Here is a 15,088-nt window from a genome sequence, read left to right on the forward strand (position 1 = left end):
TTATAAAATTAAATGACGCCCTGCCTCTGTTTTATCTTCAATCTAATGTTTATTACAAAGTAAAAATTAATTCTTGAAAATGGTTCATATTTAATTCAGAAATAAATTGGAAGGAAGAAAAAATGTATCTGAATTTAACTAAAGTTTATCTAAATTAACGAAAAAGTTTAACGTCTTAAAATAAAATATATATAATTATATAAATATAAAAAAATATATGTATAATAAATTTATATAACGTATACAATATTTTGTATTTTCATTATTCTGAAAAAATGGAAGGCCCCAGAAAGCATGTTACGTCCTAAGTCTTGATAATGCCTTAAATTAATAATGAATTTATGATTTTTCATGTACTAAATTTCATTTATGTACAATTTTTTTTATTAATTTAGTGTTTTTTCACAAATTACATTAAAAAATGGAGAGGAAATTAAAAATGTAAATGTGAAGAAGTTAGAATAGTATTTATACTTGAAGCTTCTGCAGAGGAAGTTTTTTATATTTTTTTCCAATTTCTCGTTGGTTATAAATATTTCATCATAAATGACTAAATTTTGATTCATGGCGAACCATGTTTCTGGTAACTTTCTTCAGTGAACTGCAGCCTGAAAAAAGAAATTGCGATATTAAGAAAAGCAACGTAATTTTCAATTACAGTACATTTCTAAATTAAAATATAAATAAAAGAAATATAAAATTGTACAAATGAAACCTGATAACGCGAATGTAAGTGAAATTTCTCTTCTCATTAATTCTAAGAGATCCTTCACTCCTTTCTCTCCACCACAAGCTAAAGCCCACAGAACTGGACGTCCAAAAAATACCTAAAAATAAAAAATAAAGCAAAAAATAACTTTTCTCAATCTTATATGCTTCAGATAATTTTTTCTGCGACTTGCCATTTTTGCACCTAAAGCCAGGGCCTTAAAAACATCAGTGCCTTGAGAAATTCCTCCATCGATATAAATTTCTACTTTGTCTCCTACCGCTTTAACTATTTCTGGTAAAACTTCAATCTGAAAATACAAATGATAAATTTTAGTATCCTCACGATAGTATGCAATTAAAATATAATCTAAAAATTAGTTATAATTATAAATAACCGGCGCTGGAACTCCATCAATTTGACGACCCCCATGATTGGAAATCTGAATAGCATCGGCTCCGTATTTTACTGCTATTAATGCATCTTCAGCAGTTAAAATTCCTTTTACAACAATAGGAAGGCTAGTTTGACTGAAATGAAAAACGAAATCAGTTAAAAATATAAAAAGACCCTTCACAAAATATACAGAAAAATGGACGTTTACTTGGATTTTAATAAAAAAGTTCGCCCACTATTGAAATGTTATCCTTCTTGATAACTTTTTGTTAGATCTAGTTAACCTTGGTGGACAGTTTGCTTACAAGAATGAACAAATTTCTACAGCTGTAATTTTCTGTTAAAAAGGTACTTTGCGTAGAAAAGTGTATGAAATTGAATTTAAAAAATACAATTAAATTCATATACTAGGCAGTCTGATAAGTACCTGAAAATTCTAAGAGGTGGCATTAGTATTCACTAATGTGAACCATTTTCGTCGAGCTTGATCCTTCAAATGACGCCTGTCAAAACTTCAGCCATTTATGTTTACGCATTTACAAGTTACAGCACTGAGAAGCGACTAACCTCCGAGTTTTTTTTAATATGGAAAAATCTGAGTTTCGAGCTTTGATCAAACACTACTATCTTCGGAAGAAAACGATATCCGAGCCAAGGCCAAGTTGGATAAGTATTACCCGGACTCTGCACCGTCGATTGGCACGATTCATAAGTGGTTTACCGAGTTCCGTTGTGGCTGTACGAGCACAGTTGATGCTGAACGATCTGGGCGCCCAAAAGAGGTCACTAAACCAGAAAATGTCGAAAAAATCCATGATATGATGTTGAATGATCCCAAAATGAAATTGAGAGAGGTAGCTAATGCTGTAGGCATATAATTGGAACGTGTGGGCAATATCGTGCATTCAATTTTGGGCATGAAGAAGCTCTGCGCGCGATGGGTGCCGCGTTAGCTCACAGTGGACCAAAAACGAATTCGTGTGACAATTTTCCAGCAGAATTTGGCATTATTTTCGCGTAAGCCGACCGAGTTTTTGCGCCGATTCATAACCATGGATGAAACCTGGATCCACTACTACACTCCTGAGTCAACGCAACAGGCAAAACAGTGGGTTCTACCGGGCCAAAGTGCTCCGAAGCGTCCAAAAACTCAACAATGGGTCGGAAAGGTTATGGCCTCCGTATTCTGAGATGCACATGGCATAATATTCGTAGACTATCTTGAAAAAGGTAAAAGCATAACCGGAGCATACTATTCATCATTATTGGACCGATTGAAAATCGAAATCGCCGAAAAACGACCGCATTTGAAGAAGAAAAAACCGCTTTATCATCACGACAATGCGCCTGTTCATTCATGCTTAGTTGCACAAGCAAAATTGCATGAAATCGGCTTCGAATTCGTTTCTCAGCCACCGTATTCACCAGACCTGGACCCCAGCGACTATTACTTGTTCCCTAACCTGAAGAGATGGCTCACCGTTAAGCGTTTTTACTCAAATGAGGAGCTCATAGCTGAAACTGAGGCGTATTTTGGGGACCTTCCGATCAAGTACTTTTCGGACGGTATCAAAAAGTTAGAAAATCGTTTGACTCGCTGTATCGACCTAAAAGGAGAGTATGTTGAAAAATAAAACCGACTTTGGCCAAAAAAACGACTCCGTGTTTCATTTTTTAGGGACTTATTAGACTGCCTAGTAGCTATCTTTTTCTTGTATTTTCTTGTAGAAAAGTAACAAAAAAACAATAAAGTACAAGTTACTACAATTCAAAATTTCTATAACTTTGATTGATATTTTTTGTACTCCATTGTAAAAATCTACAAGATATTATACGCAACTAAGGATTTTACATTTTTTCAATTTGGGTATGTGAGTTCATAGAAACACTTTTAATTATACGTAAATTATTGTAGGAAATTAAAAATCTTTACAAAGAAAAATTGCACAAAAGTTTAACTATTGGAAAACTTGACTTAAAAATAGGTTGTAGATATTGGCTATCATATTAAATCACAGATAAATCAGCAAACTTCAGTTATGCAACATTTTATTTACATTAAAATTATACTTATATATCCACATCTATCGAAAGTAATTTTAAGTCAGAGATGTTATTTATTTTTTAAAATAAATAAATTTCCCAGTAATCGTGACAATCCCAGTAATCGAGAAAATTGGTTATAATTTGAAGATATTGTTAGAAAATATGTTAAAAGTAGCATTTAATGACGAAATTAACTTAATTTGATCATTTTGTAATAGAAAATAGTAACTAAATTCATTCAACTTAAATAAAAAGCAAGAAAATTGGCATCACGGTTATGGGGATTTCAATCAATTATATCAATTATTAGAAAAGCACCTACCTTCAGTTCAGAATTTGGAAGATTTCGACATAAAATTTTGATCTTGAAAGGTTTTAAGAAAATAAAAATTTTTTTTTTAAGATTGTTGGAAAGATTGTAAATGATTTTTTATATTTAAAATATTCAAAATGATTTAAAAAACAAAACAAAGTTTGAATAATTACTAACAATTGAATTTTAATTACTTTGGAATAATTCTGGGAAGTTTAAAATATATTTAGAAGTTTTAAAAAGATTCATATATAATTTGATACATGCCAAGATTTAAAAACATTTAAAACAAAATGTAGATTTTTAAGATTTCAAAGAAAAAATTTATAAATCTGAAAGAATTCTGAATCTGAAAATTATGATTTTTTTTAAAATTAATATTAAAAAAATTCCAAAATTATCAAAGAAGAGTATGGAAGATTGTTAGACAATTTTTTTATTCTTGCAGGATATTCGAAAAATTTTACGAAAAATTCGAGTTTCAAGATAATAACGAAATTTTCATTAGATTCCTGGAACATTTTTAAATGATTTTTTTAAAACAAATTTTTAAGAAAATATTTAAAAAGATTTCAAAACAAATTTTGAGTTATACATAATTATTTCTAGCCTACAAGTAATTAAAATTATAGTTTTGAAAATTTTAAAATATTTTGATTCATTCTTTAATTTATAGTATTGAAAATAATAACGTGAATTTCCGTGTTTTTAAATATTTAAATTATACAATGTGTAAAAGTCAGACAATTTTTATTTTGCAGTTTACCAACTTTTAAATACAAAACTTTAATTTAAAAATGATAACAGCTTCCATTTTATAGACTTAAATTATCGAGCGTGTAATTACAAAAATTTAAGATTTAATTTTAAAATTCTAAAATAAAAAAATATTCCACTTTAAATGTTTTAATTTTAAGTTCAGTTTTTATAACTTCAAATGAAAAAATTATTATCTTCGTGAGTTTGAATCTTTAATTTCGTTGATTGGCTTCAATTCGTTCTCAATAAAAAATTTTTATTTATCGTCAAAAAGTTGTTCTTTATCGACCTACGATGACAAATATTGAAAACATTGCAATGGCATAATTTTAAATGACATGTATGGTATCCAAAAGATTGTTATGTGTTTGAAAAAAATTTAAACTTAAGGTTTTTATTGTTTAATAATGATTGTTCATTATTTTATTTTAATGTTCTACCATTTTTTTAGAGTTTAAGCATAGAGACTTTTTTGAAATAGCGATCATGCTTACATCTTGATATAAAATTATTTCATTGCAATATTTGTCGACCTATACAGGTCGAAAAGAACAACTTTTGGCTGCAAAGCATGTAAATTCCTTTAGGTTCTTGTAGTTGTAAATTCTCGTAAGAAATTAAAACTACAATAAAATATTTGTAGATTCTTGTACAAATGGTATTAGTTTGATGAATGTTTTTGTAAAAACGTTTCCACCAGGTTGCCTCATTTTGTATAGATCTGAACTAAATCAAAAGTTTTGTAGCCATGAACTTGACAAGTTCACGATTTTTTGTAACCAGGATGTTTGGAGGTTGTTTTCATCCCTAATCTTCTAAGTAAGGAAATCGATATTTCTAAAAAACTAAAACCACAGGCGATTTTTTAATTACGATATTGGGATAAGAAAGCACTTCAAAATAAGTGTAGAAAATGATCTTTTTCAGAAATAGTGTTTGAATTTATTTGAATATATTATTTTATTTTGTTTGAATTTAAGGGCTGTTTTAAGAATCCTTAAACATTTGAGCAAGAAATCGTCACAAGTCACTTTAAAATTAGTGTAAGGACTTTAAGGTACAAGGAAAGGTAACTATTGGGATCGAAAATCACTCAAAAATACGTAAAAAAAGCGTGTTTTACCAGGAAAAGTATTTGAATTTATTTTAAGTGTCGTTTAACATCCGCTACCTAAAAGATTCAAATAAGGAAATGAACATTTTCTAACAATTAAAATCACGGGAGATTTTCTGAATAAATTAATAGGGTCGAAAAACTATTTCAAAATAAGTGCAGGAAGTGTCCCCTACTGGAAACTTATTTGAATTTATTTGATGGGATATTAAAACAACCCTTAATATAATTGAAATACTTATCCTACATATACACTTTCCACATTTATTGCAAACATTTACGACCCTAATATTTTAAAAACAAATCTATTATGATTTTTATTTTTAGGAAATGTCTATTTCTTTGCTTGAATCTTGAGATGTTAGTAATGATTTTATCGCTGGAGGATGTTTTCCAAATTAATTTTAACATGAATTTCGACCACAATAGTTTAATCCAAAAAGCTCCCGTGGTTTTGGTGTTTCGGAAATGTCGATTTGCTTGCCTAAGTTTTTAAGGGATGGTATAGCAACCCTTAAAATAATTTAAAATCCTTTTTGTTGTGTCTTCCGTGGTTTTCACTTTTTAAGAAATGTCGTTCTTCTTCCTGGAATCTTCAGGGGATGTTAAACAACCCTTTAAATAAATAAAATGCCGTTCCTTGTTGGTAAATGATTCCTGCATTTATTTTGAAGTGACTTCATACCCGAAAAGTTTCGTAAAAAATCTCATGTGATTTTGAATTTTGACAAAATGTTAATTTGCTTCCATTAAACTTTAAGGGATTCTGCTGCAATTTTCAAAATTAGTTAAGCCACTTCTACTGCAAGGGGTAGTTTCGCTTATTTATTTTAAAGTGATTTCCGACCCCAATAGTTTCATAAAAAAGTCTCCCGTGATTTTCATCGTTAGAAAATCTCGACTTTCTTACTTGAATCTTTAAGGGGCGTTAAAATAACCTTTTAGGTAAATTCAAACACCGTTTTCTAACAGGAGCTTTTCTATATTTATTTTTAAGTAATCACCTACCCAAATAGTGTAATAAATAAATCTTTGTTGTTTTTAGTTTCTTGTCAAACCCGATTTCCTTGCTTGAATCTTCAAGGGATCATAAAACAACCCTTTTAATGAATTTAAACGATTTACCTTCTGGGCAGTTTTTCCTCAAATTTATTGAGAAAGGAGTTCCTTCCCCAATAGATAATTCAAAAAATGTTTCACGGTATTGATTTTCTGAAAATGTAGATTTCCTTGTAGACATTCTTAGGGGATGTTAAAACAACCTCTAAGCATCCTGTATATACAAAATTGCGAATCGGGAATTGTGAAATCTAACAAGTTTGACAAATGTTTGAGTGAAAACTATCAATTTTTCTGATGTTTTTCTGCCGGATTATTAATACGCCGGTAAGAAATTATAAAAAAAATAGATATTTGGACTAAGAACCATTTTTTTATATACGTTTTTTTGGGTGTTTTTTAAATTCTTCAGAATTAAATCCATAGTTGGATGTGTGAAATAAAAAATTTGCCAAACTATGAAATTTTCTATTTACAATGTAAATTTCCAATTAAGAAACTTGAAACAATTTTTGATGTAAAACGTCTTTCGGTTAAAACATGTTCTTAGTATATAAAAAAATACAGTGAAACTCTTCAATAGCCCTCCCTTCTATAGCCCTTCCGAGAATTGACGCTGCTTCGCAGGTTGGTGTGACAGGATGCTCGCGGGGTACGCGGGAGTTGCCGTTTTACCTCAGGCAAGCACTCAGGCATGAACAAACAAAAGCGGAATGGGCTATAATGATATAAATCGGCACTATAGAAGAGTTTCTCTGTAATTCAAAAAACCTTTTAAGCCATGGAATATCGTCCCACGTAGTTGATGGATCAAAAAATTGAGCGATATACTTGTCATCTTTTCGAGATTTGTAACCCTCAAGATTTGCGTATCTGAAAAAAAATTTAAAAAAAAGACTGTCGTGAAAATCTGGAAGAAATAAGTTTCTAACGTTAATTTCAATTATATATTGTAAATCAAATATTTAATACAATTTTTTAGAGTTAAGTATTCCCGGGCGAAAACCTTAAGGCGCTTCCTAGGGCTTCATTTTTTGTCCATGTATTACAAATGACAACTTTTCTCCTACAATTATGAATTGTTTGATGTGATATTTTAACCACATAATCTAATCGGCTAAATACAATCCCTCACATAGAGTTTTTTTTCGAAAAATGGTCTTGTTTTTTTTAATTAATTGAAAATATGATGCATTTTATTCTCCTGGGAAGGAACGAACCGCCACCGTGAGTGTAACCATAGTGAACCAAATCTCAGCTTAATCGTTTCACTATAGATATACTCACAGTGGTGGGTTGATCCTTCCTAGGCGCATAAAATGCATATCTTCCATTAGTTTACAAAAAATAACATTTTTCGAAAAACCCCTCGGTGAGGGATTGTATTTAGCCCTTTAGATTATGTGGTTAAAATATGACATCAAACAATTCATAATTTTAGAAGAACAGTTATCTTTTGAAATACAAGGACTAAAAATCAGATGTTCGTCTGTCGTATTTTTCCCTTGCAGTGGAAATAAGGGAAGGAGAAATAGTGAAAATGATGGGTTGGGGACTGAGGTCGAATAGGAGAATCAAGGGGAAATGAGGATCAGAGGAGTAAGGGAAGTGATAAGAAGTTAAATAGGAGAAGTGGAGTGAGGGAAAGTGATGAGAAGTAAATAAGGAGAAGTGTGGGAACGGGGAAGTGATTTAGGTGGATTATGGATTGTAGGGAAGGGAAGTGAAGGGGGAATTGTAAAAGCTGGGCTGGAGAAGAAGTTAAGTGAGGGAAGTCAGCTGGTGGAAGGCAAGTTATGACGGGGAGGGGAACTAAGGTTAGAAGGGAAAGGGAAAGGAGTAGTGATGGGCGTAGGTTAGGTGGAGATATACTAACTTTAAATGAGAAGGAAGTTTAAAATCATTTCTCAATTCGTTTCTTCTGTTTCCAAGCCTAGGAGAATCGGCTGTCAGAACCAAAGCTTTAAATCCTGCTTTTTCAGCACGATGAACCAAGTGCAGAGCCAATTTTCGATCATTAGAAATATAACATTGAAACCATTTAATTCCATTCGGAGCTGCTTTGGCAACTTCTTCTATACTACAGGTAGATCCAGTTGAAAGAGTATATATAGTGCCGGCAGCTTCTGCGGCTGTGAAATTAAATGAAAAATTAAAAACGAAATTCTATAATTTCATCCTAAATATCTTCTTATGGTATATTTTTTTTAATTGATACCTTTGGCAGTGGCAACTTCTCCATCTGGATGGGCCATTTTATGCAAAGAGGTTGGCGCAATTCCTAAGGGCATCGAAATTTTTTCACCCAAAATAGTTGTGGTGATATCTACTTTTGTTACATCTCTTAACATTCTTGGCAAAATTCGAAGTCTGTAACCAAATTTTTTTAAGTAGTTAAAAATTTTAATTTTTTTTTTATTTACTAGAAAAAAAATAATTGTGAATTGATTCCCTTTCCGCACTTTCTAAAAACTTCTTTGTTCCATTTCAAGGTGTTTTCATCATCAGCTCCACTTTTATAAAAATCACTAACATTTGGAGTAAGAACTTTTAAGGCATGCTTCTCAAAATCCTTCACGCAAACGAACTGAGGCATTATCACTGAAATCATAATCTTATTTTAGATTAAATAAAAAAAATGTGTTTGAAATTAAAGTTGTTTGCATCAAATCTTCAAGATCCTACGATTTCAAATAAAAATACATCAAACTCTCGCTTTCAGTCACCCCGTTCTCGGCCTTCTTGGAACTGCTGCCTCTAGCAGTTTCTCAGGGGAGCAGAGCTAGAGCGGAGTTTGTAGAATCTTAAACTGCAAATCTTTCGGATAGACCTACACCAAACTCTCCCTTTCAGTCACCCCGGTCTCAGCCTTCCTGGCTCACGCCATAATGAGACATAATAAAATTTAATTTTCAGGACATGGATATGCTATTTTTTAAATGTTATGGTAGAAGTCTATGATCCCAAGGGCATTTTTAAACAACAAAAAAAAAATAAATTCAATGGGCCCTTTTTGAAACAGTCGATTTTCACTTTTATTTGAGAAGAAAGTCATTATTTTGAAAGAAATCTAAAAACAGTCGTAAATGGAAGTTGAAGACATGATGATGACAAGTGGATAAGGAACGAAACTGTAATTTAAGAAGAGGAACAATAAAAATTACTTTCAAGAGGTTTCAACTATGAAATTTTGATAAAATTATTGAACCATATGTTTCCTGCACATTCACTCAGAAAAATATTAGTTTTTAGATCAAACTAATTCTTACTTTGATGTTGGGCCAAACAAAATATTTAATTGATTAAAAAAAATATTTATCAGATTCAAACAAAATTTATTTGATACAAACACTCTTTAACTCCAACAAGTTTGATTGGAACCAAACAAATTCTATTTTTAATACAGGACGAAAATAGATCGTTATAAATAGGTCGTTATCCAGATTTCTATTTTATGAATTTAAAAACTTTGTTCTTTTTCTCAAAATCACGAAAATACAGTAACTGAAATTTAAGGATGTTTACGAAAGTATGAAAATAAAAACTAGATAGGGACCACAAATAAAATTGTTTCTATAAAGCATGGTAGAAAATTCATTAAAAATTATAGAAGTATATGACATTTATTTACAATGTCTTAGTGACTGAAAATATTTTTTTAACATATTTTCTGTGTCAGAGGTCGAAAAATCAAATGGTTCTTATCCAGTTGCCATTATCATGTCTTTAGTTTCAAATACTGGTAGATTTGATATAAATAATGATTTTGTGAGTTTAATACCTTATATAAAATATTTCTGTTTTAAAATGTATAATTTTCAATTTAAAACCAATTTTTTTAAATAATGATTTCTTGGGTTTCTTCTAATTATTTTTTTTTTTATAAACACTAGAATCGTCTTTTTTTAAAGAAGGGCCGATGATTGTTTTGTCTTAAAACTTCCATTGATTCAGCGCAACCATGTAACATTTCAAAATTAAATAATTCCAAATTAAAAGCGTACAAAATTTAATTATTTGGAACTTTTAAAATTGCATAATTAAATTATTCGACATTGTTTCAACCTCGGTTTTACCTCCTAGAAGTTTGAGTTCAATCAATATGGAAAATTTAAGTATTCAGTTTTAAATTATTTACACCATAGAAATTTTAACTTTAATAGTTCCATGTATTCAAAGATGTAATGCTTCATTTGGAATTGCTCATTCTTGGAAGCTTCATTTTTAGGACTATTTACTAAAATGTTTCAGATTTTAAATTTAATTTTTAATATTGATGTTATAAATATTTGACTAATTTTTAGTTCTGAAAGGCTTGAATTTTAAATAAGTTCAATCTATATTACTTGAAATTATTTATAGATTTCAAATTGTCGATCTACTATACGAAAGTAAAAATCTTACTCGATTAATTAAATAAGTCTGAGCTGTTATATGATATAATTAAAATATAATTTCAGGGATTTTAAACTTACTTGTCTTAAGAACAGAAGATTATTATGTTTTAAACTTTCGAGAATACAGCTGAGTCTAACGTGCATAAACGCGAAACATTCAATAATTTAGAGCTAAGATATGAAGTCCTCCGGTGTGGAAAGTTTATGATGAAATTGGATGAATTGATGATAAAATGAATTGCGTCGACGGCGATAACCTTTACAATGAGTGAGAAAGCGAGAGAGAGAGAGAGACATCACAGTCATTTTTTCACAAACGAAATATATATATATGTCAACTCATTCAAAATGAAAGTTTCCGTTTAAATAAAAAATAAAAACATGCTCCCGAGATAGAGAGTTTCTGAATATAGGTAAATAAGGTTTTATTTACCAAAGTTAGCTATTCCTGAGTAAATAGTCCAACAATCTTGATTAGGGTGGTCAAGAAAAATTTTTTATTGTAATTTCCAAGCGAATCCCTCCCACCAATCTTTAAACTTGTTTAAATCTACAAAAAAAAAGTGTCTTTAAAAAAAAAAGATACTTGAAGGTTCCGCAAGTCTAATGAAATTTAACACGTACTTCTGATAAGAAAAAAGAACGTTTTTATAAATTTTATTGAAAATCGTGAATATTAGGTTTATTGAGTTGACCTTCAAAATTTATTTTAAGAATTAGCCACAGAATATGAATCAACAATTACTTTTTTAATTTCTCAACTATCAATCTATTTTATAGGGTGCTAAGAAAACCCAATAAGTAAAAAATTGGATTTCACAAGATTTTGGCGCTAATTAATATTTTGTTTCTGTTTCTTTTTGTACAAATTGTTTTTAATAAATAAAACATTACTATCCACTGATACTTTTATGTATCAATTAATAAATTGTTTAAACAATTTATTATTCTTTATAGCAATTTTATCTCAGAATAGAGTTAGAGTCACGATTTTTCCGGAATTTTTCCACTTACTTTGAATTTTTTAGTTAGTGGGTGGCAATATTAAATTAAATATGAAAAAACAAAATTGCTTAACAAATTTATTAGTATTTTTAATAACATTCTCTTTGAATTATGCAAAAAAGATGCGGTTTCTTCTGGAGGTTTCCCCTTTTTGTCCACTTTTCAATTAGAGTAAGTTAATAATCGATTAAAATTAACAAACCTAATTGTTCAGACAATTTATTATTACTCTTAATAATACTCTCTTTGAATAATGCTAGAAAGTTGCGGTTTTTCAGAGATTTAAAACTTGTCGTCTACGTTTTTTATAGAGTCAAGTAATGAATAATGTAATTTAACAAAAATAGTTGTTTGAAAATATTATTATTCGCAACTATTTTCTCATATTGCTATGCTAGACAGTTCCGTTTTTTCTGAAATTTTTTACCTTTTCGTTTACTTGTTACTCATTGATGAGGCAATAATTAGGTAATAACTAATGCAAGTTAACAAACATAATTTTTTAAATAATTTGTAATTATTTAAAAATATATATTCCTTTTGAATAATGCTACACATTTGCAGTGTTATCTGAAATTTTCAACTTTTTTTTCATTTTCCCCTTTAAGTGAGGTAATAATAAATGCACTTCAGAAAACATAATTGTTTAAACAATTTATTAATGCTGATAGCTACCTTCTCTCATAGCGCTGTCAAAAAGTTTTGTTTATTTCTGAAATGTGTAACTTTGCTTTGGTTTTTTAGTTATGAACAAATAATCGATTTTCTTGCTTTTTGTATGATTTTAATTAATTAAAATTCTTTTTGATTGTATAAAGCACTAAACATATCTCGGGTTCATCGAAAATGTTACCATCACGATTACTGATGATTAACATCACTTCTGACAAAAAAAAAATATTTAAAAAAAGTACCGAAACCCGTATTCAACCAAACCTTAAAACGTCACATCCTACAAAATGCTGAACCAACCAGAATAAAGGTATGCAGCGCCTCAATTGACAAGCAATGAAAAGTGATTAAAAGTGTAAAAGTGGTCAATGACGAAAAAATTTGTGCCCTTCTTCATATTTTTTAAACATATTTTAAATAATAAACGTGAAAATAGTTATGCTCAGTCCAATCACTATAGCGGCAATATTAATTTCATCATCAATATACGACTTTGCCCCAATCAGACCGCCCCATCTTCCTACAAAGAATGTCAAAAGTTTACGGAAAAAATATATTTAAAAATATGCATATGCAACAATCCCATTTCGGTAATTACAAACAATTTATTCGATTGAAGTTGATAAAAAGAGGATTCCTTATTATTCTGATAAGCCTGACATATAATTTTGTTCCAGGCATAAGATAATTGTTACTTCTTACAGCCTTTGGTGATACCTGAAGTATAGTTAGTAATATATATTAAAATATAGATAATCACATCTTTCGAAATTTCTGTTACTTATAAAAAGAATTATTTTATGTTTGAATTTATTTGCATAATTTTCCACTAAATCTTTTGCACTTAAGCAATTTAAATTTTGAAGCGTTCGAGATTGAAAAAGTTAAAATTTTAATCGAATAAAATTTAAACCTTGCTTTTAAAGCATACTATAACTCTTGAAGTTTCAGGCATTAGGCCACGCTCTCTTGTTCTTAGGTCTCCAATTCTATACTTTCAGATTATAGAGTCCGAGACTTTAAAGTACTTAAAAATTGTAGTTCTAAAATCACGCGCTTCCATGAATTAATCTCTTGAAATTTCTCTCCGTGCAGATGGTAATAAAATTTTCTTTTCGCAATACAAAAATTAAACAAGCATCGTATTTTTTCAACCAATTTTTGTCATTTAGTTTCAATTTCTGTTCCCAAAATTTCCCTTTCTAATTATCAAGCTTATGTTTTGTCCCGTGAACATTGCCAACCTACTTCATACTTTTTGGTAGAAAATTTAGTAAAATGCCGTGATCTAAAAAAAACTAAAAAAGTTTGCATGCTGCTGAATATATTGAAAGTAAGAAATTTCCGTAGAGTTCCGGCGACTCACGCGTTTTACACATTCTAAACTTCCTGGATAATTTTTTTAGCTCATTTACATCTTCTTGTTAAGATTTAAGTCAAACTGAAAAAGGATTAACATTAATCACATATAATTAGTGAAGAATTTTATTGATAAAAATGTAAATTTTAATTTAATAGCCAGATATAAACTAAAAAAAAGAAGCTTTTCAATTTATGTATACATATTATGTATTAAAATTAGGGCCGCCTTGCCGTCATATTACTTTATTTTACTTTAATTAAATAACTTTTTCAATAAGAATTTTCGTATTTAGTGAATTTAGTATCTATATTAATAATATAAATGAGTTGGCACTAATTATAATCTAAAATGTAAAGAAGAAAAATAATGGAAAATTGAAAATTATTACACTTGCTTGTTTATGTTTATAACGTTGTTAAGTCTAAAATTGTCGCCAAGTGACCTAATCTACAATTTTGGTGAATAAACAAACTTAATTGCATTGCAGTGGATAACATTAGGTTTCCTTGTTATTTCTGCACACCTGGCATACCGTTTCTCCAGATTTAGGGTGATTCTTAGTTCTTACATTTGTTTTTGATACCTAAAAGATAGTTAATAATATTTTTATAATGTAAATAATTGTATAATATCTTCTGAAAAGGCTGATATTTATAAAAAAAGGAATGTATGTAATGTTATATCTGGAATGTAAATAAATTCTCCAATTTGAACCTTATTTGTCCGAATATTTTATAAAGTTAAACAATTTAATTTTAAAAACTTTCCAGATTGATAAATTAAACACTTTCAAATGGTCAAATTAAACCGTTTGCAAAAGCGGTATTTTATGATATTTAGAAAATTAATCATCAGAAAAAAAGAAAATGTCTACAGAACTGACCTAATATACATGCTGGGATGAAGTCCCATCAAGTCCGCACTTTTCTTCATATTTTTTCGATCACTGAAATTTATTTTTATTTTTCAGTTCATAATTTTAGGGAGTTTTTTAATATAAAAAAGAGGATGTAAAATTTTGTTTACTTACAGAACATTTTTTATCACAATCTTCTGCATGAGGCTGCAAGAAATATTTTAATTAATAGGAGTAAAATTGGTCAAAGCTTCCATACTCTCATTATTTACAATATTATACTGACATTTCTAGTCAATTTTATTACGAGGGTAGTTCAATAAGTCCTTAGAATGACCAACAGATGGCGCGCGAATCGCTCCAAATCATCTGTTTTCAGTCAGCACCACTCCCGACTAG

General features: G+C 29.7%; 1 protein-coding gene across 7 annotated transcripts in view; it reads right to left on the bottom strand.

The window, feature by feature from the left end:
* Positions 1–512: 512 nt before the first annotated feature.
* Positions 513–15,088, bottom strand: part of LOC117179808 (hydroxyacid oxidase 1-like) — a 17,434-nt gene continuing 2,858 nt past the window's right edge. Inside the window, exons 1-10 of one of the 7 annotated variants that reach the window (XM_033371931.1) lie at positions 14,717–14,756; positions 14,228–14,416; positions 8,859–8,997; positions 8,615–8,766; positions 8,273–8,528; positions 7,168–7,269; positions 1,107–1,239; positions 903–1,019; positions 716–827; positions 513–608 (exon numbers count right to left, since the gene is read on the bottom strand). In XM_033371931.1, coding sequence (XP_033227822.1) covers positions 541–608; positions 716–827; positions 903–1,019; positions 1,107–1,239; positions 7,168–7,269; positions 8,273–8,528; positions 8,615–8,766; positions 8,859–8,997; position 14,228 — 1,080 coding nt within the window. In that variant the 5' untranslated portion in view covers positions 14,229–14,416; positions 14,717–14,756 and the 3' untranslated portion in view covers positions 513–540. Of the gene's footprint in view, positions 609–715; positions 828–902; positions 1,020–1,106; positions 1,240–7,167; positions 7,270–8,272; positions 8,529–8,614; positions 8,767–8,858; positions 8,998–9,081; positions 9,270–10,871; positions 11,005–14,227; positions 14,417–14,716; positions 14,757–15,088 lie in introns of those variants that run through there. The other 6 variants (XM_033371934.1, XM_033371933.1, XM_033371932.1 and 3 more) reach the window with 6 other exon arrangements.

Source organism: Belonocnema kinseyi, chromosome 9, assembly GCF_010883055.1.
Source record: "Belonocnema kinseyi isolate 2016_QV_RU_SX_M_011 chromosome 9, B_treatae_v1, whole genome shotgun sequence".
Taxonomy (NCBI): Eukaryota; Metazoa; Arthropoda; class Insecta; order Hymenoptera; family Cynipidae; genus Belonocnema; species Belonocnema kinseyi.